This window comes from Vipera berus (genome assembly GCF_964194415.1).
Source record: "Vipera berus genome assembly, chromosome: 2".
Lineage (NCBI taxonomy): Eukaryota > Metazoa > Chordata > Lepidosauria > Squamata > Viperidae > Vipera > Vipera berus.
In genome coordinates, this window is record NC_138203.1 from 202,909,379 (window position 1) to 202,933,997 (window position 24,619).

At 38.0% G+C, this 24,619-nt stretch overlaps 1 protein-coding gene across 1 annotated transcript in view; it reads left to right on the forward strand.

The window, feature by feature from the left end:
- The window catches only part of TGFBI (transforming growth factor beta induced), a 56,046-nt gene extending 31,964 nt beyond the window's left edge, over positions 1 to 24,082 (forward strand). Inside the window, exons 8-17 of the mRNA XM_081315614.1 lie at positions 1,442 to 1,654; positions 2,829 to 2,966; positions 4,174 to 4,310; positions 4,996 to 5,132; positions 7,838 to 7,968; positions 14,572 to 14,696; positions 15,997 to 16,099; positions 18,091 to 18,170; positions 19,441 to 19,465; positions 22,420 to 24,082. Of these exons, the coding sequence (XP_081171740.1) occupies positions 1,442 to 1,654; positions 2,829 to 2,966; positions 4,174 to 4,310; positions 4,996 to 5,132; positions 7,838 to 7,968; positions 14,572 to 14,696; positions 15,997 to 16,099; positions 18,091 to 18,170; positions 19,441 to 19,465; positions 22,420 to 22,460 (1,130 nt within the window). The 3' untranslated portion in view covers positions 22,461 to 24,082. The remainder of the gene's footprint in view (positions 1 to 1,441; positions 1,655 to 2,828; positions 2,967 to 4,173; positions 4,311 to 4,995; positions 5,133 to 7,837; positions 7,969 to 14,571; positions 14,697 to 15,996; positions 16,100 to 18,090; positions 18,171 to 19,440; positions 19,466 to 22,419) is intronic.
- Positions 24,083 to 24,619: the final 537 nt, after the last annotated feature.

Here is a 24,619-nt window from a genome sequence, read left to right on the forward strand (position 1 = left end):
AATTAGACCAGTTGTCTTTAAAATGGGAAACAATCCTCAGTTTTGCCAAGGATCTGAATAAATGCATCTAGTAAGAGCATCTTATCTTTAGGAAATAAATGTACCTGATTTTGTACATGTAAACTATATTATACCATAGAAGCACTTTTTAGCAAATAAATATTTTTGTAAATAGCAAGGAAGGCTTAGAATGGATTTGAAGACTACAGGCAGGTCCTGGGTTAAGAATGGGTCCTGGGTTCTTTTTCTAATTCTCTTTAATTTGAAATTGTATGTAAGTTGGAACTCATATTTATGAATAGACCGCCTATTAATAAAAATGACAGATGGCGTTTTCCTTCCTTCAGCTGACAAACTGCTGATGCTATGCAGTGTTTACATGAACTGCTGAAAACTCCTGAAAACAGGCAGTATATTAAAAGACACACAGCTTCAGTGATTTATAAAAACATTGTGCAGCATATGTGGTTCATTGGCTCAAAGTAGGCCAACACTGACTGTCATTTTTAGTTATAGGCAACCCATTAGTAAGTTTGGGTTGTTCATAAGTCAGATTTTCCTAGCCTGGAGACTGCCTGCATTGGAGTCTCTGGCTACATAATGATATTATTACAATATACAAGTTTCTATCCCTCACTATTCTTGTTCCAATCCCTTGACCACAAAGGAATTTCACCTCTACTGGGCAGGGTTCTCTTAGAGCAGGGGTTCCCAACTGGGGGTGCTTGTACCCCCTGGGGGCGAGACAATATTCCAGGAGGTGCGAAAACTTGGGTTTAGAAGTTTCAAAATTATAGTGCATAAGCATAATTCATTGCTTTTTTTCAAACTTTTGTAAGGGGTGCGAGAATATATCAGAAGCAATCTAGGGGTGCGGGGTATAGAAAAGGTTGGGAACCATTGTCTTAGAGATATGGGTACAGAATGTGCAAATAGTCACCCCCCATTTATAGATGATGATGATGATGATGATGATGATGATGATGATGATGATGATGATAAGATGGTTGGGCTTGGAACAAGCAACTGATTCCTCCTTGAATGGCTCAGACGAGTAGAACTCCTTCCTTTTCATTAAGTATTGTATTTGCAATTGATTTGCCTGTATGACCAGGCAAGCTGGAGGCTACAAGCATCTCTTTATCGATATGCAAGGAACTAAAACTAGGAGCCCACCTTCCTCAGCCCATCCTCCAGATATAATTGTAGGAGCTGTAGACTCAACTTATCAGGAGGGCATCAAATTAGAGAAAGCTGCAGTGAGCAAGCTGCAAGATTTGATTTAGCTTGACTATTTTGCCTATTCATAGGCAAAAATGTTAAGCATGTCAGCTTGCTGTTGTTTCAAAATACTATTTAATTTTCACTCCGTGGCTTACCAGTCACTAGAAGAGATGTACAAGCTAAAATATTTCGCTTACTGTGTTCTATTTCCCCATAGCACTGCTGAACAACCACATCTTAAAAACAGCTATGTGTGCTGAAGCTATTATTGCCGGTTTATCCATGGAAACCCTAGAGGGTGATATGTTGGAAGTAAGCTGTACTGGCAATCAGCTGACTCTCAATGGAAAGCCCATCATTGCTGACAAGGATATAATGGCCACAAATGGAGTAATACACATGGTCAATGAACTTCTCATCCCAGACTCTGGTAAACTTCCTCCTCCTCCTCCTCCTCCTCCTCCTCCTCCTCCTCCTCCTCCTCCTCCTCCTCCTCCTCCTCCTCCTCCTCCATGGTTTATGGAACTAGTCATCTTTTCCCATTTAAAATGAATGCATGAAATGGGACAATGGAAATTGCACATAGTCCATGCTATAATGTATGCTTCCTTGTTATAAAGATTCTAATCCTTGCATGTTGCCTACACTTTTGAGAAGTGATTGGAATTGTTAAAAAAATGCTAATTACCTTTTAGGCAGAGACAACTATGAAAATTGGCAAGAGACAATCAGGCTAAAACTAGATATTTTCACACTGACAAGGGTTGGGTATGATTAGGAAGATGTTTTAATTCATTTGTGTGTGTGTGTGTGTGTGTGTGTGTGTCTGTGTGTGTATACTTCTAAAATGAAGTTAAAAATTGGGAAAATATGGAAGGGCAATAATTCTTTTTGTTTAAATGAAGCATGGAAGAAACTAAAAAAGTGAAGAATTTGTTTTTGAATAAGCTTGAAACTGTTTTGATACAAATTTAATTAAGCCTAGATTACATTCATTGAAATCAGTGGAATTAGTCATGACAAAATTAGTCATGGGATTCCTTGAGGGATTCCTTTTTCCAAGAATCTCTACCCACCCAACCAGATCAAGTAGAATGGGCATGCTGCAGATCATGTCAGCCAAAGAGTGTCAGCTGATAGGGACCAAAACCCAAGCTTTTTCCACAGTGAGCCCTGTTCTATGGAATATCTTTCTTAGGGTGGCCCCAACCTTGTTAGTCTTTCATAAGGCCCTAAAAACCTGGCTATGTTCCTGTGCCTAGGGTGCTGAATGTGTGAAGGGCTCTCTTTCCTGGCTGTATTTCTAACTGGCCAAATATCTTGCTCCCACATATCTGGATATTTTTATTATTTTAAAATGTTTTTAGAATCTTTAATTGTAATGTAGTATTTTCTGAATTATAAGATGTCCAGAGTCATAGACTGAGAGGGCAGCTATAAAAATTGAATAAACAGAAAGCAATGCCCTGTTGAATTCACTAAGCATGCTTAAATATGATTAAACGTTTTAGTTTTAACAAGTACAAGTACCTGCTTCTTCATCATTTTACTCTGTATAATAATTATGAAATCCATTTTGAAATCTGTTGTTATTTTAATTGAAGCGAAAACTCTGCTGGAGCTGGGTAAGGAATCCGATCTTTCGACATCTATTGACCTTTTTAGACAAGTTGGTCTCGGTTCACATCTTACTGGGAATGAGCATTTGACAGTCCTGGCTCCCATCAATTCTTTCTACAAAGGTTTGTATACTTGAACTTTTATACAGTGGGATCTGTTTGTCATTAGTGCCTCATGTCCAATCAACAAGCTGAAATGGAGGGAGAGGAGGAAAGCCCATCCCGATTCCTATGCCTGGAATTGTGCCTCTGGATGTGCCTTCTGCTTGAATTAACTGCTAAGAATATTTTTTAATTAGTAGGATTGCATTACAAAACAATATCCAATCCTACTCTTTTTTTTTGCTGGAATTCAAGATTTATAAAAGTTACACACACACAAACACACACATTTTTTCCCCTAAAGCTGATTCTTAGCTAGCTAAAACAATGTCACAAATACATAAGACAGTCAAAGTGTTAAATTGTAAAGTTTTAAAAGTGACCCAGTGCACATCTATTATGCTAAAATAGATTGCTGATCAGCTGTCAGAGCAGTGGGGCAGAAAACTGGGGGAAAGAGGATAAAATAGTGTAGACAGCATCCGAAATATCCTCAGCATATAATTATATCATATCAAAGTGGGGTTTAGTGCATGCCAGTAAATGCTTCCAGATGGAGTGGATATGTTCTAAGCTATTGGCATAAACTCTGACCAAATTGTGTAGCATAAAAGTACTATAAGTAAGCAATAAATAAAATAAATTGGCCAGGAGATTGGAGAATGTCAGTTCAACATATCTGGAGGCCATCACAACAGAAAGGCTGATCTGTGAAGTCCCCCAAGTATTTGGGTTTTTATACCACCATCAACATGCTCGCCAAAACCCAGAGTGATTTTTTTTAAGAATATCTACTTGGTAACAATATAGGAGGAACTGAAAGTAGGTGGGGAGGAGTAGATAGAAAATTGTGAGATTTCTGCTGTGAATAGTCTGAAAAATGCAATGTTCTTCATTGCTTAGAATATCTCAGAAAAAGAGGGAGAGAGAAAGATGGAGGAAATGCTGATGTTGTTTCTATGACCTCTTCTTGCAGAGGCATGCACAGGGTTGGTCAAAAGACGAAAGCACTATTGCAATGTCACAATATATGCCCTTTGATATGTATGTGCAAAGTCACAATGCACATACACAAGGGCAGAACTTGCATTGTAGCACTGCTTTTAAAATTTCCCCCCTTTGTCATCTCCTATGGATGCTTCTGTCTGGATGTATTTTAAAATGAAAGTAATTGACTGTCTGCTGATCTGAATGTATGAATAATGGTTTTTGTGGTTTTTTTCTGCAGATCACAGTCCTTCAGCAAACAGAAATTTGCTTCAAAATCATATAATTAAAGAGCAGCTTTCTTCTAAATACCTTTTCCATGGACAGAAGCTAGAAACTTTGGGTGGCAAAGAACTGAGAGTATTTGTGTACCGCAATGTATGTTTCTCTTTAATAATTACCGCTAGTTTGATATTTAAGTCATAATATCTTATGATAGTTTTTAAACATATACAGTACCCAACTAAGATGTCACTTTCTTACTACAGTATGCCTGCAGGCTGCAGATTACAACTTTCACTCAAATATTCTTGGTATCACATATAAAGATATTCCAGGTCTATCTTCTCAATAGTTCTCTAAGATTGGTTGCATCTAAGGATTTTGTAGTAGAGCAAGGATTTGGATATCAACCTTTCTATTCCACCTCCAATAATTTATCTGTTGTAGAAGACACACTCTGTTCCTGATTCAAAAAAGAAGAGCAACTTATTTTTGTCTTTTCTTTTCGCTGGAAAACTTTTTCAAACAATGTAGAATTGTTCAGCAGAATGCAACTGGGAGCTAATGTATGTCAAGCCTCTTTCTTAAGAGTGGAGACATAATGGATTTCCTTTTGTATTGTTTCTCACTTCACCATTTTCTTCTAGAAGTTTGTGGCTTCTTCACAGCCTATTTTAAAAACCCATAGTGTGGTGCAAGTAGAGGGGGGGATATTTATCTTCATGTATTCATGTGATTTAGATAAGTAATGGGGAGGGGGTTGTGTTTGGTCCTGATTAGGGACCAAACATAGTAAAATGTTGCACATTCCAAATTTATTACGATGCAATCCCTCTTGTAGAATCTCTGCATAGAAAATGCCTGCATTGCTGCTCATGACAAGAGAGGAAGATTTGGCACCTTGTTTGCTATGGACAAGATGCTCAGTCCCCCTACAGGAACTGTTATGGATGTGCTCAAAGCAGATGATCGGTTCAGGTAATAGTTTTACTTCTTACTAATATTGTACAAAGGGACGCAGTGGATCAGTGGGTTAGGACGCTGAGCTTGTCGATCAGATGGCAGTTTGGCGGGTCGAATCCCAAGTGCCGCATAACAAAGTGAGCACCTGTTACTCGTCCCAGCTTCTGCCAACCTAGCAGTTGAAAAGCACATAAAAATGCAAGTAGAAAAATAGGGACCACTACGGTGGGAAGGTAACAGCGTTCCGTGCGCCTTTGGCATCTAGTCATGCCGGCCACATGACCACAGAGTCATCCTCAGACAAGCGCTGGCTCTTTGGCTTTGAAACAGAGATGAGCACTGGCCCCTAGAGTTGGAAACAACTAGCATGCATGTGCAGGGGAACCTTTACCTTTACCTTTAATATCGTACAAGCAGTAGAGTAGGAAAAATCATTTGGCTTCTGTAAGGATTGTTTGGAGATGCTAATTGCTTCTATATTTTAAAACATATACTTATGTTTTGAATATAGGCAGTCCTCCACTTAACCACAGTCCATTTAGTGATCATTCAAAAGTACAGCGGCACTGAAAAAAGTGGACTTATGACCGTTTTTCACACTTGATGACCGTTGTGGCATCCCCATGGTGACGTGATCAAAATCCAGACACGTGGAAACTGACTCATATTTATGACAAATACAGAGTCCCCAGGGTCACGTGATCACCTTTTGCGACCCCTTTGACAAGCAAAGTGAATAGGAAAGCCAGATTCATTTTACAACCGTGTTACTAATTTAACAACTGCAGTGATTTGCTTAACACATTTGCTTAACAAATGTGGCAAGAAAGGTCGTAAAATGGGGCAAAATTTACTCAATAATTGTCTCACTTAGCAATAGAAATTTGGGCTCCATTATGGTCGTAGGTTAAGGACTACCTGTATGTGTTCCTCTTATATATTAAAAAAAAGAAAAAGCAGGCTACATAAGTTATTTTTAACTGTGTAAGATTAGTGGCTCACCTGATACATTGTTATCTCTATTGACTGGTAGTGATGTTCCAAAGTTTCTGAGAGGAATGTTTCATCTCTTCTAATGCACCTAATGCAGTCCTACATGACATTTGTTGTGTTAAAACATTGGCACATACTTATAACCCAGAGTTGTAATCCTTCTCTATTTGAGGATGGATATTTGCAGAAAGATAACAGTAAGCTTACCAAACCTATTGCTACCTGTTAAACTTACATACAAGGTTGTGTCCTATGACAGCAAAGGGAAATAGGATATCTGTGTATGGTTCCTACATCTTCCTATGCCTCGCCTCTTCAAACTGATTAACACAAAGAAGCTTTGACCCTTGAGTTAGCTTTCACAAGTGTGTGTACAAGGGAGGGAAACAGCTGGATAGAAATATGAAATATAGTATAACTCCCCCCTCCCTTTCTCCCTGTTGTCCTATCAGCTGTCCATAGACCTATGCTAAGGGAAGATCCATAGAAGGTGGGGTTCTTAGGGGTTCGTTTTTTGCTTTTTTAAAACTTTGCTTTGTAAAATATGTTCGGTTTTTCAGGTTTACATTCAGCCTTAAAAAACCCTATTTTCACAGTGTTTAGACAGGAAGTCAACCAGTGACATCTTTATGAGCAGTCAAGAAGTCAAGAGAGTGGTCACAACCACACGGTCTAAGACCCATCATTTTTTTATGTACATCAGCATACATAAAAAAAGACAGAACTTTGATGTTGGAGTCAAAGCTGCTATATTATTATATATATATCTTTTAAATCTAGCAAGTGTGCTGGCAAATTTAGTGTGCTGGCAAATCTAGACAGCACACTAAAAAGCAGAGACATCACCCTGTCAACAAAAGTGCGTATAGTCAAGGCTATGGTCTTCCCAGTTGCAATGTATGGCAGTGAAAGTTGGACCATAAGAAAGGCTGAGCGCCAAAGAATTGAGGCCTTTGAACTATGGTGCTGGAGAAGACTCCTGCGAGTCCCTTGGACTGCAAGGCGATCAAACCGGTCAGTCCTAGAGGAGATCAATCCTGACTGCTCTTTAGAAGGCCAGATCCTGAAGCTAAAACTCAAATACTTTGGCCACCTAATGAGAAGGAAGGACTCACTGGAGAAGAGCCTAATGCTGGGAAAGATCGAGGGCAATAGAAGAAGGGGACGACAGAGAATGAGGTGGCTGGATGGAGTCACTGAAGCAGTAGGCGTGAGCTTAAATGGACTCCAGAAGATGGTAGAAGACAGGAAGGCCTGGAGGAATGTTGTCCATAGGGTCGCGATGGGTCGGACACGACTTCGCAGCTAACAACAACAACAACAACATCTTTTAAAGCTTATGTAGACTTCCCTGGAGTTAACCAAGAATGCTCATTGAATCCTTTTTGAATCTCTGACACCTCCAGCAAATTTGCCAGATGCTTTTGTTCTAGCAGTTTGTGAACTGCAAAAGGTAAAAGTCTCTGTAAATCAGTCTTCTCAAAAAAATAAAACAACCAATCTGCAGGGAAGTCTTAGCTTAAAGGTCATTGTTAATTCTCCTTAAGCACTTTGCTCCATTTCAACAATTAATTACAGGTATATGAACTCTGACAATAAAATGAATGAAGAAAAACTTCAAGTAGCAATTGGGGCCACTGCATTGTAGCTGTGATATTTTCTACTGCCTTTGGAAACTTATAATTGTTAACCAAGGATTTCTGTTCGTTTGTGATTTTTTTTTACAGTACCCTAGTGGCTGCCATCCAATCTGCAGGCCTAACTGAAACACTGAATAGGCCAAGATCCTTCACAGTGTTTGCACCGACAAATGAAGCTTTTCAAGCCATGCCTCAGAGGGAGCTGAACAGACTTATGGGTAACCTCTAAGTTCTTATTGATCAATTATATTTATACTACCTATTCTTAGCCTTCCAGTAAACTTCCAATATTTGATTTTCAGCCTCAAAAATGCACACCTTCTCTTTGATATATTAGTAAAAAAATTGTGTTCAGAAATATTATTAGACTAAAATAATGTAATGGGGGACTTTAACTACCCTGACATCAACTGGGAGACAAACTCTGCACTAAGTGGAAGGCCAAACAGATTCCTGGCAAACCTAACAGACAGCTTTGTCACCCAAAAATAGAGAAGGGAATGGGGATTAGCCATTTTGGATCTAATTCTCACTAACAGAGATGAAATGATAAAAGGTGTTGAAGCCACAGGAACCTTGGGAGGAAGTGATCATGCAATATTGGAATTCAACATTATGGAAGCACAAGCAATACAATACAGTCAAACTATAGTCTTGGACTTTAAGAGAGCTAATTTCAATAAACTTAGAGAGACCTTGGGAAAGATTCCATGAATGAGAATCCTAAAGGGGAAAACAATTCAAGAAGCTTGGGAAATTTTGAAAAGTGACATAATAAAAACTCAGTCTAGCACAATACGAACAAAGAGGAAAAATAACATCTCTCAAAAGTAACCAACATGGCTGCATAAAGAACTCTCTGATAAATTGAAAGATAAAAAGGACAAGTATAGAAAGTAGAAAGAGGGGCACATAACTAAGTCAGAATAACAGCAAATAGCCCGAGCCTGCAAAGATGAAGTGAGGAAAGCTAAGGCTCAAAATGAACTAAGGCTTGCGACCAAAGTCAAAAATAACAAAAAAAAAGCTTCTTTCAACATGTAAAAAACAAGAAAAAAGTGAAGGAAATGATTGGTCCATTAGTGGGTGAAAGTGGCAAGAAGGTGACAAGCAACAGGGAGAAAGCAGAACTATTTAATTCATTTTTTGCATCTGTCTTTACACAAAGGGAAAAAACAGACCAACCTATCAAAAATAGTGCCATAAAAAACAGAATAGAAACACAAGTTAAGATAGGCAAGAAAATGGTAAGTGAGCACCTGTCCAGCCTAGACGAGTTCAAATCACCAGGACCAGATGGATTACACCCCAAGGTTCTCAAGGAACTGGTAGATGTGATCTCAGAACCACTCAACTATATTTTTCAAAGATCCTGGAACACTGGGGAACTACCAAAGCCTGGAAAAGAGCTGATGTAGTTCCCATTTTCAAAAAAGGAAAAAAATGGATCCAGGAAATTACAGACCTATCAGCCTGACCTCAATACCTGGGAAGATTCTGGAAAAGATAATCAAACAACAAATCAGCAAGCGCCTAGAGGCAAACAAAGTCATTACTAAAAGCCAACATGGGTTTGTCAAAAACAGATCATGCCAGGCAAATCTTATTGCATTCTTTGACCAAGTGACAAAATTAGTGGATCAGAGGAATGCTGTGGATATAATTTACTTGGACTTCAGTAAGGCATTTGATAAAGTAGTTCACAAACTACTACTTAATAAGATAGAAAAATGTGGGTTAGACAGCATCACCACCAGATGGATTCGGAGCTGGCTGCCTGGCCATACTCAGCATGTGGTCCTCAATGGAACCGCATCTACATGGAGGGAAGTGTGTAGTGGGGTGCCCCAGGGCTCTGTCCTGGGCCCAGTGCTCTTCAACATCTTCATCAACGATTTGGACGAGGGGATAGATGGGGAACTCATCAAATCTGCAGACGACACCAAGCTGGCAGGAATAGCCAATACTCCAGAAGATAGGCTTAAGATACAGGAGGATCTGGACAGACTTGAACACTGGGCGCTATCTAACAAAATGAAATTCAATGGTGAAAAAAGTAAGGTTCTGCATTTAGGCAAGAAAAACCAAATGTACAGGTATAGTATAGGGGGTAATTGCTCAATAGTAGTAACAGTCAGAGCCCTGATTGTTTGCTTATTGAGAGAGAGAGAGAGAGAGAGAGAGAGAGAGAGAGAGAGAGAGAGAGAGAGAGAGAGAGAGAGAGAGAGAGAGAGAGAGAGAGGAGGGAAGGAAGGAAGACAACTGTGAGAGGGATTTCGGACTCCTAGTGAACAATCACTTACCGTAAATATGAGCCAGCAGTGTGCTGCAGCTGCCAAAAAAGCCAACACAGTGCTAGGCTGCATTAACAGAGGGATAGAATCAAGATCACATGAAATATTAATACCACTTTACAATGCCTTGGTAAGGCCACACTTGGAATACTGCATCCAGTTTTGGTCACCATGATGTAAAAAAGATGTTGAGACTCTGGAAAGAGTACAGAGAAGAGTAACAAAGATGATTAGAGGTCTGGAGGCTAAAACATATAAGGAACGGCTGCTGGAATTGGGTATGTCTAGTTTAATGAAGAGAAGGACGAGGGGTGACATGATAGCAGTGTTCTAATATCTCAGGGGCTGCCACAAAAAAGAGGGAGTCAAGCTATTCTCCAAAGCAGAGAGGACAAGGGAGGACAAGAAGTAATGGATGGAAACTAATGAAGGAGAGAAGCAACCTAGAACTAAGGAGAAATTTCCTGACAGTTAGAACAATTAACCAGTGGAACAACCTGCCTCCAGAAGCTGTGAATGCTCCAACACTGGAAGTTTTTAAGAAGAGACTGGACAGCCATTTGTCTGAAATGGTATAGGGTTTCCTGCCTGTGCAGGGGGTTGGACTAGATGACCTCCAAGGTCCCTTCCAACTTTACTTCTACGATTATTATTTTAAAACATGGACTGAGGGTTTTACAAGTTAAGGTACTCTATTACTCTTTGTTGCATTAGTATTTATTTAAAATTCTAAAATCTGACGTATTTTTCCTTCTTCTCGTAAGAAGGAAAATAATTCAACTGAAGTTATATTTTCACTATTACTCATGAATATATCTAGTAACATTTTCCTGCAACAGAGCCAGATCCATTAATAGAATTGATTCACCTGCTGAAGCATAGACTATATGTGCATATACTGATTGTGAAGTCATCCTAAATTCCAGTCACAATTCATACAGTATATTTTCTAGTAATAATATGATCAAAAACATATAAGTTCAATATAGTAACATACCTATTAGCTGAAATGGTCACTTGAAAATAATATGAAGCCATATTAGGAAATGACATATGAATATTTTTCATTTTTGTGCAAATAATGAAGCATTCAGGCTGGTGCAGTGAAATCTTATTATGCCTTTGAAATAATATGAATGTATATTTTATTTATTGAAACTAATTTTGAGACATTGTAGTAAAGCAGACATCTACTTATGAGCGCTTACTATCCCTTATACTGTAAATTCTTACAGCAGCATTTCTGCATATTTGTTCTACTGTTTAAAAATACTTTATATTTGATTGGCAGCTACTATAAGCAGTTGTGATGCTGAAACATCCCAGAACAGTCAAAATGTTCTTGTGTTTTCTAAGCAAATGTTTAGTTTACTCTTTCTGAAAGTGATCAGTCATAGATAGGAAAATACAGAAGACAAACAGACTTATGTAAGAGGAGGAAAAGTTATAGTGACCATTTGATGTAATAATGGCACTGAAAAAAGTGACTTATGATATTTTTCACACTCACTACCATTGCAACATCCCCCATTATCACATGATCAAAATTCAAATGCTTGGCAGCTGACTCATTCTGACAAGCAAAGTCAACGGGGGAAGCCAGAGTCACTTAACAACCAGTTTATAACTTAACAATTGCAGTGATTCACTTAACAACTGTGGCAGTAAAGGTTGTAAAATAGGGCAAATTTCACTTAACAACTGTCTCACTTAGCAACAGAAATTTTGGACTCAGTTGCGATTGTGAGGATTACCTATATAATTCCAAGATAAGAGCAGTGATCAAATTACCTATACATTCAGTTAGGCTTCATTCTCAGCTGTGGACAGCAAAATTCTGTGAAATAAGCTGGTCCATAGAATTGCAAATTTCTGATTGGCCATGTGGTACTTTGAGAGGAGCTGGGGCCACTGGATTTTGATTGGCTTGTATGGCTGAATCAAACAATCTGATAATCATAGCTAAACATATTAGCAATGTAAATGTGATATAGATGGTTTTGTAAAATAACTACCTCTTATTGCTTCTGTACCTCAAGATCTTAACATTGTATCTTCAGGAAGAAGATACTTGAAAGGTTGATACTTAACAGAATTGGACAGAAAATTAACGAACAAATACCGATTGAACAGGCTGGGTTTAGATCTTATCGGAGCTGTGCCGATCAAGTCCTTAGTCTTACTAGCCACATTGAAAGCAGCTATCAGAATAAATTGAAAACATCTGTTGTATTTGTGGATCTCACAGCAGCATACGATACAGTGTGGAGGGATGGTCTATTAAGCAAATTCCTCCACACTGTCCCTTGTAGGACCATGGGCCGCCTAATAAATAACATACTCTCAGCAAGGACCTTTCAAGTCATCATGGGCAATAAAATTAGTAAGCAAAGACATCTGAATAATGGACTCCCTCAGGGCTCTGTATTGGCCCCATCCTTATACAACTTATATATTTCCGATATACCACCCACGCTATCAACAAAGTTCTCTTACGCTGATGACTTGACATTAGCATATAGCTACAAGGACATCGAAGTTACAGAAGGTGTACTTACAGCTGACCTTACAACTCTGAGCACATACTTCCACCAATGGAGGTTAATCCCAAGCGTAAGTAAGACAGTCACATCATGTTTCCACCTTAATAATAAACTGGCAAAAAGAGAACTCAATGTATACCTAAATAACAAATTGCTCCCATATGAGGCAACTCCAAAATATCTGGGGGTCACCTTAGACAGGACCCTGTCTTTTAAAAAACATATTCAGAATATGGCTGCCAAGGTTAACAGCAGAAACAACATTCTGCAAAAACTATGCGGAACAACTTGGGGAGCTTCAGCTCCAACTCTTCGATGCACAGCCCTTGGGCTTTGCTACTCTGTAGCGGAATACTGCGCACCTGTATGGATAAACAGCTCACATACAAGACTTGTTGATGTTCAACTCAACCATACGATGAGATTAATTACTGGGTGCATAAAATCTACACCTATTCACTGGCTACCAGTTCTTAGCCACATACTTCCCCCGCACGTATGACGACAAGAAGCTCTCATTCGGGAGTATAGTAAGATCCTGCTAAACTCCTCTCTACCCATTCATGCCTATACCTCTGATCTCTTAAGATGTCGATTAAAGTCAAGAAATCCACCACTCCTCACAGCGCTTAAGCTGCTGGCCGAACATCAGAGCACTATACAAAAGTGGATGGAAGCATGGAGTAGCTATACCTCCCAAGATATTTCTGAGCATATTAATCCTAATAGTATACCTCCAGGATTTAATCTACCCCGACACATATGGGTGACATACAATAGAATTAGAACGACTCATGGGGTGTGTGCTGATTCTCTGTATAAATGGGGAAAGACACCTTCAGCACAATGTGATTGCGGGGCTCCCCGACAGACTATCCAACATATAGTGAGGGAATGCACTAACAGAAGATACCCAGGAGATTTTAAGGACTTCCTCTGCGTAACAACGGCAGCTACTGACTGGATCTCCAAACTCGACATTAAACTCTGAAATGTTATTTCTGTTTTCCTCTTAGGTTTTATAATTGCTTCTTTTTTAAAAAAAAATGTTTTAACTGTTCTAACTTGTAAATATGAAGTGCTTTTAATTCTGTGTGTGACCAGCCATACGCTAAATAAATAAATAAATAAATCTTCATGAAAGCTAAACCATTATTATCCTCCTCAAATTCACAGTGTCCAGATAATTCAGTAATTATACATTTTCAGTCATTACTTCTGAGCCCAACATTTTGTCAGAGATCAAAGATCTCTTTCATGCTAAATATAGTTCCATGTTTACCAGTCTTTGGTTCAGGGGGAATGAATTATATATTTTTTAGACTTTATCAACTTCTATTTGAGATTCAGTTTTACCTTTTCAAAAAAAAAAGGGTTGCTCTCAATCTTCCAGCTGTTTTTTGGCCACATTTAGAAGCTTTTGCCAGAAAGCTATTTTATACACTAGATGTAAGGAGTCAGTGTCAATATGTGTGGCTATTCTCTTTTATTTAAGAAATATGGAAAGAACAGGAAATAGCAGCCAGGTATGTCAATGTGACAGAAACAAAATAGCAAGGCAGGTGTTTTGCCAAGCCAGCATCTGATCTAAAAGGAGAGCCCAATTTGGCCTCTTTTATAGGTTTCCCAAAATTCAAGTCTTTTTGTACTTTTTGAGCTAACCTGAAGAAATGTGTTTTTTTCTGTTTGGGGCACAGTATCTCTCCTGCTGTTGCACAAACTGCTCCAGCTGCAGAGTGTGAAACACTTTATTAGGTCGAAGGAGTTGCTATGATTGTCTAGGCTAGGGGAATCTTGATAGGAATACTAGATGAGGAAACAGCTGCTTAGTTTAATGTAAAGGGAACACTTTTTATATTTTTTCTCCTTATGAACACTGCCAGCATGACATTGTGTTTTCTTTCTTAGATACCATGGAACATGGGAAATAAGCTGTAATCCTGAAATATTATTGGTCTCCTCTTCCCTTTCCTTCCTGTCCTAGGTAATGCAAAAGAACTTGCCAACATCCTGAAGTACCACATTGGGGATGAAATTTTAGTGAGTGGAGCAGTTGGTGCTGTTATAAGAATCAAGTCTCTGCAGGGTGATAAACTGGAAGTCAGCTCTGTAAGTTTATGGCCTCTCCCTCCCTTTTTTTTTAAAAAAAATTTTTTTATGGTAGCTCAATCTGCCCTAATGCAGTTTAAAGAACAGGTACTAAATTTATATCATCTTAATTTTTTTTTAAAAAAAGGCCATCAGGATTTAGCAGATTGGAGGTTGCCAGATGGAGCCTCAAGAAATAAAACTATTAAAGTCTAATGTTGGGGGAAAATCTGTTTTCTTTCCCAGTGAACGTTGTCTTTATTACTGAAGATTAGTGTTGATTTTCCCTTCCACTGTTCTCATTCTTCCTGTCACGTAGTCTCAAAGCAAGTCCTGCTGGATGGTTGGGAATGACAACTATTTTTTATATTGTGTTAGTTACTTAACAAGGTTTAGACAAACTTTTATTTGTATGTTATGGAGAATGGCACTAAAATAAGATTCTCCTACATAGTTTCAGATAATTGAGTTTTAGTGCTACTGATCTAAAGACATTAAACAGCTCTGTACTTTTTAATGTTTTTTGTAAATTCTGTGTTTGAGAAAGAGTAGTTCAACAATAAAAACCCACAGCCCAATCCAGGTGTGTGTGTCTGTGTGTGTGCGTGTGCGTGGGCATGCACACTATACAAACACTAATTACTCCATTTCTCACTTCAGGCCAGGGCTACAGAATGGGTTTATACTGGTGTGGCAAAGCAGAACTTTTCTTAAGACAGTATTATTACTATATTTTACCTTACCTTTCCCTTTAGAGCTCAAGGCAAAACCAGTGATAAGAGATTGTGATTGAGAGGTCCTTGGTTTCTCTGACTTGGCTGTTTTCTTGCAGACATTTCATTACCCAAACCAGGTAACATCACTAGTACACTGACAGGTAGATTGAAACATCTGCTAGAAAACAGTGAAGCTCAAAGATCACCAAAGACACCTCATTTCAACCCCGAGCTACAAATATTCTACTCTATCGGTAGATTGTGATTGGCCCAGAATCACCCAAAGAGCTCTGTCACTGAGTACCTATTTCCGGCCAAGTTTCCATAGCCCCACCCAGCATCTGTGCAAAGAAAAACATGTATATCACTGACACTGTACTTCTTTGAAACATAGCCTATTCCAGCTTTTATTTGTGAGACTAAAATATCCGAAACCAGTCAATAGCACAAGCAACCTTATTTTTTAAAAAAACAAAAACAAAAAACTGCCCATATAAATATTAGACTCTTTCTTATATATTACATTAGATTTTTGCAAATGTGTCATCTGTCATTTCAATTCTTCATACTTTTTTGACACTTTATCTCTACTTTTTCTGCTTCAGAGAAACCACATAATAAACGTCAACAAGATGCCTGTTGCCGAAGCTGATATTATGGCCACCAATGGTGTGATTTATGCAGTAAATAGTATCTTACAATCCCCAGGTAGGTCAGCTTGAGTTCAAGCAGAACATATTTTCCCCTAGATTTGCTTCTCTTTCCTAAGTAGTTAAAGTCACGCTATTATTATGGAACACCAGTGAATTCCTATGTAGAAAGGAAGTTCATTTCCTGCACAGAAGGAAACAAGCAGGTGATCCTCATCTTCCAGAGAACCATTAGCACTTCTGTTGTTTTTTTTTAAAGGCATGCAAACAAAGCATACACATTTTAAAGTGTGTGCTGGTTTTCTCGGAGCAAGATAACAAATAACTTCTTTGTGCTTTGGGAGGAAAAAGGGAAAGCGGGTTCACAAAATATGGTGAATCATTTCCTTTGACAACAATTGTACATTCTTCCATGGATGCGCAGAGGTATCCTCCAGGTCAGTAGTGGATGAGGATGCCTACTTTTTTGTATTGGTCTCTGTGGAGGGTAGATATGGTGGAATGTGGACAGGGTTCTATCTGCTTCTTGGAATCTCTTTCATGGGGATCAGAAGAACATATTTAGGAGGAAAAAAAATGATTCTACATATAGTTCAGAAATCATTTACTTTTTCCATTCAACATTTGGCACTGGCAAAAGTAAAATATGCCAAAATCAAACTGACAATTCACAATAACATCCTTACATGTGGAATTCTGTCTCTGCTGTCACACGTTGAGTGGTAAGATTGAGACTAGTATAAGGGTTTCAAACTTAAGATGCTCATGAGCCCAGAATCCCACACAGAAGTTGCTCAGAGGCTACATCCATAGTTTTTCAAAAATCACAATCAAGTATAGGGGAACTTTTTCTTAACCCCAGTGAACTGCAAAATAACAGCTGAAGAGTGCTCTAAAACTATTTGAATGGAACTATGATCACAGGATGTATACAAAAGTTTACAAGCAAGCAAGTGATTTGCTCAAGTTGGTTACATACATCATCTGCATCCCTTCCTGTAACCTTATTTGGAACAAAGAATCTTGCCAGACAGAAATTAGTTGATTGGGGGGGGGGGAAGAGCAACCTTGCCTTTGATCAGGAACCTTGCCTTTCACACAAAGCAATTCCACACAGCTTATTGGTGATTCTGCTCCCTCCCAAGGCATTTTTATACACTATCTGTTTTCATAATGGCCTTTAGCAAACTCTCTCTTGAAAGCTCTCTCCTCGACTTGTAGCTTATTCTATTTGAATTCTAATATGGCTTTAGTTTTGTACCTCTGCTGATTTGTGGAGAGGGGCATGGAGAGGGCCAACAAAAAGATCAGGGCTTAACTTCTAAATAATATCATTTGCTATTCAAACTCTAATGTTACTCTTATCTACTTTATGACAATCCCTTTTCCTGCTCTCAAAGCTGCCAGCTCCTTTTGATACTCTTTCAAGCTGGAGAGTACAGCTGCAAACCTTCCATTTGGTTGAAAAGGTAGACTAAAAAAATCCAAATTCTTGAACAGAGCGATTTATGTTCACTAATGAAAATCAACTCTGTGATATTGGGATTACAACTTTCTGCAGCCAGCAGGCTGACACTAAAGGAATTGTAGCTTCCTCTGAAGGATAGGCATCAGGTTAGGAAATAGTTATCTGCCTTTTCTATCTGTCCCAAATCAGCAGGATACATCTGGATAAGACTTCCAGCTGAAACCCTGGGAACAAGTTGTTATTATGGTAGGCCTTGCTGAGTGGATTAGTGACTGACTCAGAAATACTATTAAAAGGCGGACATCAGGGTGCAGCTATTATGTAGTCTGTAATCTATTATGGACAATTTGGGTGTTTGCTTACCCGGACAAGGTACTGATCCAGCAGCATTGTTGAAAATTTTGTGCCTGGATTCCATTAATTTTATTGTAAAAATATGTATTGGTCTACATTGCACATTGCGCAAATTCCAAATAAAAACGTTAAAATAATAAAATAAAATAAAATAAAAGAGAGTTTTGATCTGTAAATTAGAGAATAGTTCTTTTTTCACTAAATATGTTTGAATGTTGTCTCTTCAGCTTCTAGGCATAATGAAAGAAGTGATCAACCTGCAGATCCTTCTCTGGAAATCTTCAAGCATGCTTCTGCATTATCCAAGGTACATATAATAAATACTTAAATCACCATATACAGTAGCCATTTTTATAAAATTGTCATTTGATGTTATGGTTAATTGATCAAGGCATATTTTTCGATAAAACCAATAAATGCAATTCCCTCAAACCCCCCCCCCCACACACACACATATGCATTTTGAAGGAGTCAGAGACAGTTATGCAAAATTCAGATAAAGTTTTAATCTTTCTGCACACAGAAAATTAGGCTGGAAAGGATTGCCTGAACAGGCTCAACATTTATAATTACAACAGGATTTATTTATTTATTTATTTATTTATTTATTTATTTATTTATTTATTTATTTATTTCCCCCCCTTTATTATTTTTCTTCAACATATCTAAATGCTCCTTTCTCCTTTTGTTTTCCCCACCAGAACAACCCTGTAAAGTAGGCTGAGCTGATAGAGAGTGATTGGCCCTAAGTCATCCAATCATCTTTCATGCTTAAGATATAGCCTGGTACCTATCTGTTTTAGTCTTTATCTACAATCACAGTCTTATACTTGTAAGGGAATTGCTTCCTTAGATCAGAATGTTACTTAGCCTGTTGAGGAAACCATCCAGCCCATTTGTCGCTTTTGCTAGATTTATATCTTGCTTTTCACAGGCTATATAATGCTTTCTCCTCCTGTCTTCCTCATGAGATGTGAGCTAGGCTGAGAGAGATAGCTTCTATTGCCCCCCACCACCCACGCAACATTGGAGGGCTGAGGCTGAGAGGAAGGATTTTTGCCGAGTTAAGCTTTTGTAGTGCCCAGCTCGGCCTTGGGCAATCAGATTGATTGGGCCACTTCCTGCCCTCCAGAAGCCAGTTAAGCCAAATTCTTCAGAGTGCTTTGCTACTTGAAGAATATTACAGGAACTGGTTTTAGAGATAGCCTGCATGCTTTTAATTGCTTTATTATATACTGATTACTAACTGTGCCACGGATGTTTTATGTTAGTACACTTCTGAAAATTGCTGGATTATAGCAGGCTAAAATTTCAATTAAATATTTTCCAACCCTACTTGCAAGGGCTACGGAGCCTGTGATCCAAAATATCCCCCTGGATGCTCTGTTCTTCCGCAAGGCTTCTTTTCCAGTGGAAGCTCTGTGTAGCTCAGAGCTAACAGTCTAAAATTGCTTTGGACTTGAGTGAAGAAGAGAACAAGAAATGATGTCTTTGAAAGGCACACAGATTCTGCCTGACATTCTGTGGGTTTTGACCACTTTTTCCTCACTGATGTTTTTCTCTTTTGTTCCTGACAGATTTCGCTAAGGGATGCTCGGCTTGGTACGTGACATATTCTGGCTTCTTTAAATGTACCTTTATAATATGAGATAAGATTATGGACTTTCTACTTGGAAATACAAGCACAGGCATCCCCAGGCAAATGAAAAAAAAACCCTCTATGTTTTTGAAGTGAAAAAACAAAATGAAACGAAAACATTTGGATATAATGGGAGTCAACACACATTTTATTTTATTTTTTTAACTAATCACAGTTTGTACTAAAGTAATTTGTACAATCACCTATACTTACAGGCATTCTAACTATCATTAAGCCAGAAATTTTCTAAAAAATGAGTGGAATGGGTCTTGGCTCACAAGCCTCTGAGAAACACCATGTTAGGAGGTTGCTATCTCTGCATCAGCATAAATCCTTTTGTACATCATCAGGGCACTCACCACACCCTCATTAGATTGAGATACACAATAATTTCTAAGACATATTGGTAAATTGTAGCCCAAAGTTCAGCTCTATTTATAAAGTGTATATAGGAAGGAAGGGGCACTGACTGATATGACTTTATATTTCAGTTTATAAGTTGATTGAAAATAAGATAATGAATGGATGCCTAAGCAAAATAATAACTCTATCAGAGCTAAATAGTCTCAAATTCATGTGCTAGGAAACATAATTAGAAGGGTGCTATTTTACCCAATTTATGATCTTGCCAGAGGCATTCACCTGGCCATTGTGAAGATAGAAGCTGAGCTAAATACACCTTCAGTCTGGTTCAACATGGATCTTCTTTACAGTCTTGCATAATCTTTACACACAAAGGATACAAACATACTTTTGCCCCTGGTGCAGTCAGCAAGAAGTGAAATTGTTAAGACCCTCTACATTAGCTTGTGTTATGTAGTTTTGCTTTAAGGAGCCAATACACTATTAATTCTCTTTTTTGTCAAATACAATTTGGCAAATATAACCAAGGGAAGATGAGGCAAAGACCTGTCATGATCACTCTGGCATGAATATCTGAGCTAACTTGCAAATGATTGTAGTGTGCCAAGACAGCAGATATACAGTAGAGTGTATTACCCAAGTTTCAAAATAGTTGTCATAATTTATGAAAATAGACTTGTTTATGGTTTAAGTATTATTATTATTATTTTTAATCCCATTTATATCCTGCCCTTCTCCGAAGACTCAGGGCGGCTTACAATTTAAAGCACAAATCAATGTGCTTAGCACATTTTTCTCTCACCTCCACCAATTAGCTCAATGTTGCATAACCTGACAGGTTTTCATCCACTGCTGTTTCCAAAATCCTGCTGTGATTAATTAGACAGCATCTGATGAAAGAATAAAAGGATTACCAATAAAATTTGAATCCATGATCTTCAGTGAAAGAATGAAAATAACTGCCTGAGGCCAAATATATCTATAAATTAATTGCCTATATGAATCATTAGTCTTAATCTTCATTGTCATTCAGTGATGAGATTCTCCCTATCCATACTCTTACCAAATTTGTTTCTTTTGTCTGCCAGAACCTAAGAGTAAACTTGATTTAGTGATGCACCGGAATGAAAGGGTAGAATTGTTAAATGGCAAAATGTATTATGTTTTTTCAGACTATGGCTATTTGAAACCTTTCTTAAACTATTATTTGGAAGAGTTTAGCAGTCTTCAGTCTCCTCAAAATTCTGTTAAATCAGAAACACAATACAACCATAAAATGATATTAGCTAAGCTAATATAGTGCTCTTCTTAAAGCACTCTTTGCCTTTCTCTCTCTCTTTCTCTCTCTCTCTCTCTCTTACACAAACACACACACACACACACACACACACACACACATAAACACACACACAATGTCTTCCCCCTGCCTGCAAAGACACAGAAGATGGATTGGACAGCAGCCTTCACAGGCAGCATAGAGGACAATAACCTTTCTTGGAAACCCCTTTTCTGTTTCCCAAGCATCAATAAACAAACTTTCAGTAAACAAATAAAAGCTATATTATTTTAGCAAAGCTTCCATTGCTCTTATCATACCCATTGACTTGATAACTTGTTCTGTAACGTTGTTTTGCTGAATTTAGACATCGCCCAGAGTCTTGGAATTGGGGCAGGTTATAAATACTATCAGTAATTAAATAAAATAAATGTCCTAGTTTGAGTATACTACCACTTTCTTGATGGAGGGGAAAAAATATCCCTGTCAGATTTGTTTGCAAAAAGGCATTGACAGGAAGTTTTAGCACGCATATTATTCTGACATTGTTATTTAAAAATCTGTTTAAAACCACCACATCAAGGAAACCAGCTCCAAACTCATTTAGAAGATTTTTTTAAAAACTTGCAATCTGTAGGGAGTATAATCGATTCTGTTATTTTATTGCTTCCTAATTCTAAACCTGATCTAATATGTTGATCAGTGAACATTCTGTTGATCACTGGATATCATTATAGCTGAATAGTTTTACAAATAAATAGACTGTAAGCAAACTAGACTAAAAGAAAACAAATTATTGCAAGCTTACAACTGCCATATTCCACAACTTCTTCAAGGTAGTCCAGACAAGGAAACTCAACTTATAAATGCTAATACTATTTTTATTATAAGGTTAAAGTAACAGAATTTTGTAAGTCTGACTGTACTTCCCTCCCTGCCTTTTACATTCCAGATAGCTGGGCTGGGAGACAATCCTTTCTAAGATGCTTATTCTACCCTCAGCTTTCCTTTTCACTCAGGCTGTTGCCTAGGCTTAGGGCAATTCCTCTTCTCTCCCTCAAAGTTATCCTCATAGCCCATTACATGGTCTTAACAGTATAGTCTATGGTTAGAGAATTATAGGAGTTCTGGTCTATTGCATCTGGAGTATCAGTTTGCCTGGAAAAGAGGCAATACCTGAATACTGATTTTAATTTTAGTGCAAATTTCTGTGCAGAGATCAAATAAGATGACTTGTGTTTTAAAGCTGGTTCTGTTTTTTTTCTCTTTTTTTTCCAGCTCCTGTGTATTCCAGATTGTTAGCCAGGATGAAACAGTAAAGTGACAGCAAATCTACAGGTCAAGCACAATCAAGGATTCTGTTGACTTTTAGTGTGGAAAGCAAAGCCTAAATGTAAACAGAACCAAACACCATCATGTAGGTGGAATTTATCTTAATGCAGAGGTTATCTTCTTTTTGAAGTAAAACAAAAAGAAAAGAAAAGAAAAGCCATTTTGCCAGACACAGCCAGATACACCCATCACTTAATAAGATTACTTTGTCCTGAATAGTAGCTGATAATTTAGGGAACATCTATTCCAAAATTATTTAGATCAGATGAGCTTAAGCAAAAAAACAAACCCCAATCCTCTAGTATTTGTAGGTGCTATCAAGAAGAGAACCAGGTGTCATATGCTAAGCTCACCCATTCAACTGTTTTGCTCAATGCCTTCTACTTCACTGGACAAAAATTGTCCTGGTTCTCAAAGGAACAGCTTTCTTGCATCTTCTGATGGAACTTCTTAGCTAGTGTCAGTGCCTTAGATCTTATGTATATAACCCTGCTCTGTTCCAGTGAATAGGTTTCTTCCATAAATTATTTTTTTAAGTGGATTCTATGATTTATTTGGACTTTAGCTGCAGAAAATGAATACATTGAGCACACTTAGTCTAAATAATCCTCAGGTTGGCTTCCATTTTGTTTTTCTATATTCTGTCTGTAGACCAAATTGCAATCCCTTAAATTAAACTTTCATATTCATTTCTAAAACAATTGCTAGAGCTCAGAAGCCTAAACTATTTTTATGTTCTCAAGTCCAATGGGATGAATGGTCAATTTTTTGTAAGGTTCTAACAATAGGATTTTGCTTCTATATAGTTTTGTCAAGGAATATGTTTGGATAGAATCAGAGAGCCATTCATGTACATATACTGTATACTGGCAGTATCATTAGTTTCTCTTTACATATTAGGAATCTTTAAATTGTAATGCTCTTTTTAAAATTGCACTCTTTTTTAAAAAAAATACTGTAGAATAAACTCTGGATTTAAGAAATCTATCTCTTATTTCTGATTTGAGGCTCACAATCCGCACATCCCTACAATATGACCTTTCTCATAGGTGCCTGGAGAGGGGAGGAGAAGCAAGAGGGGAAAATGACAGAACGTGCATTATGACATGATGATACACAACTCAGGCGTTTCATCTTACTTGTCTTACACACATTTGATAAAAGCTTTGCCACTGACTGTGGTAGAGGATGCCAATTACCTCTTTTGTGCTGCTCAAGGGATCGTATGACTTTTCAGCTCTAGATATATTTTGAAAATGAAGCCTGAAACTTTGGGATGATAATCATATCTATTATGTATTGGGCTCAATTGTAGCACCACGTGGTTAGCTGGGGCAGCTAACGGCTCTCCAGCAACCCAGACTCCAGGTCTCCAGTCCTGCTATTGGCTGCCCCTAGGTGGCAATGGGTTACTTTAAATCTGTTGGCTGCTGCCTAGGGGCCAGGCTATAAATTGCTGCAAGCTGCAGCACTATTCTCAGTTCAGATCCTGCAAGCAATAAACCATGAGTTCTGCTGAAATCACTTGCCTCGTCTTCTTTCCTGCGGGAAGAACCCGATACATTATAATATCCTTTTCTTCTCAACTGCAATAACTTGGAATTACATTTGTATATACATATTTTAAGCAAAGTAAAATTGAATTTTGTCAATTGAATGTGGCTCTGTAAGTGACAATCCAAGTCTGGGTTTCTTTTTGTTCTTTCATTGCGTGCCATCTCCAGATCTAGGTTTTTTATTTATTTATTTATTTTTAAACTTTTTTAAAGTTTAGAATTCAAAAGGCTTTTGCAATGTCATAGGAAGGGCTGCTGTCAAAAGCCACTTGGATAGGTAGGTACAAGGTATTGCATATGCAGACATGAGCTTCCTGAAATATGATGTGATCTGCTTATATGATAACCATAAGCAAGTACATTAGCAAGAATCTGAGGTTTTGAACTTCTTCCCTGGGCTTTGAAAATCTTCCATGCAATTCCGGATTTCAACTTTTTTTTAAAAAAAAACTTCATTGTTGATATTAGGGAATTTTTAGCGCTCTCTGAGCTCGGTTGTTTGCTTGCAGACAACCAAGTAACCTAATCAGTGCAAGCAAAACAACTGAGCTCAGAGATCACCAAGGACTCCATAGTTCAGCTCTGAGCTA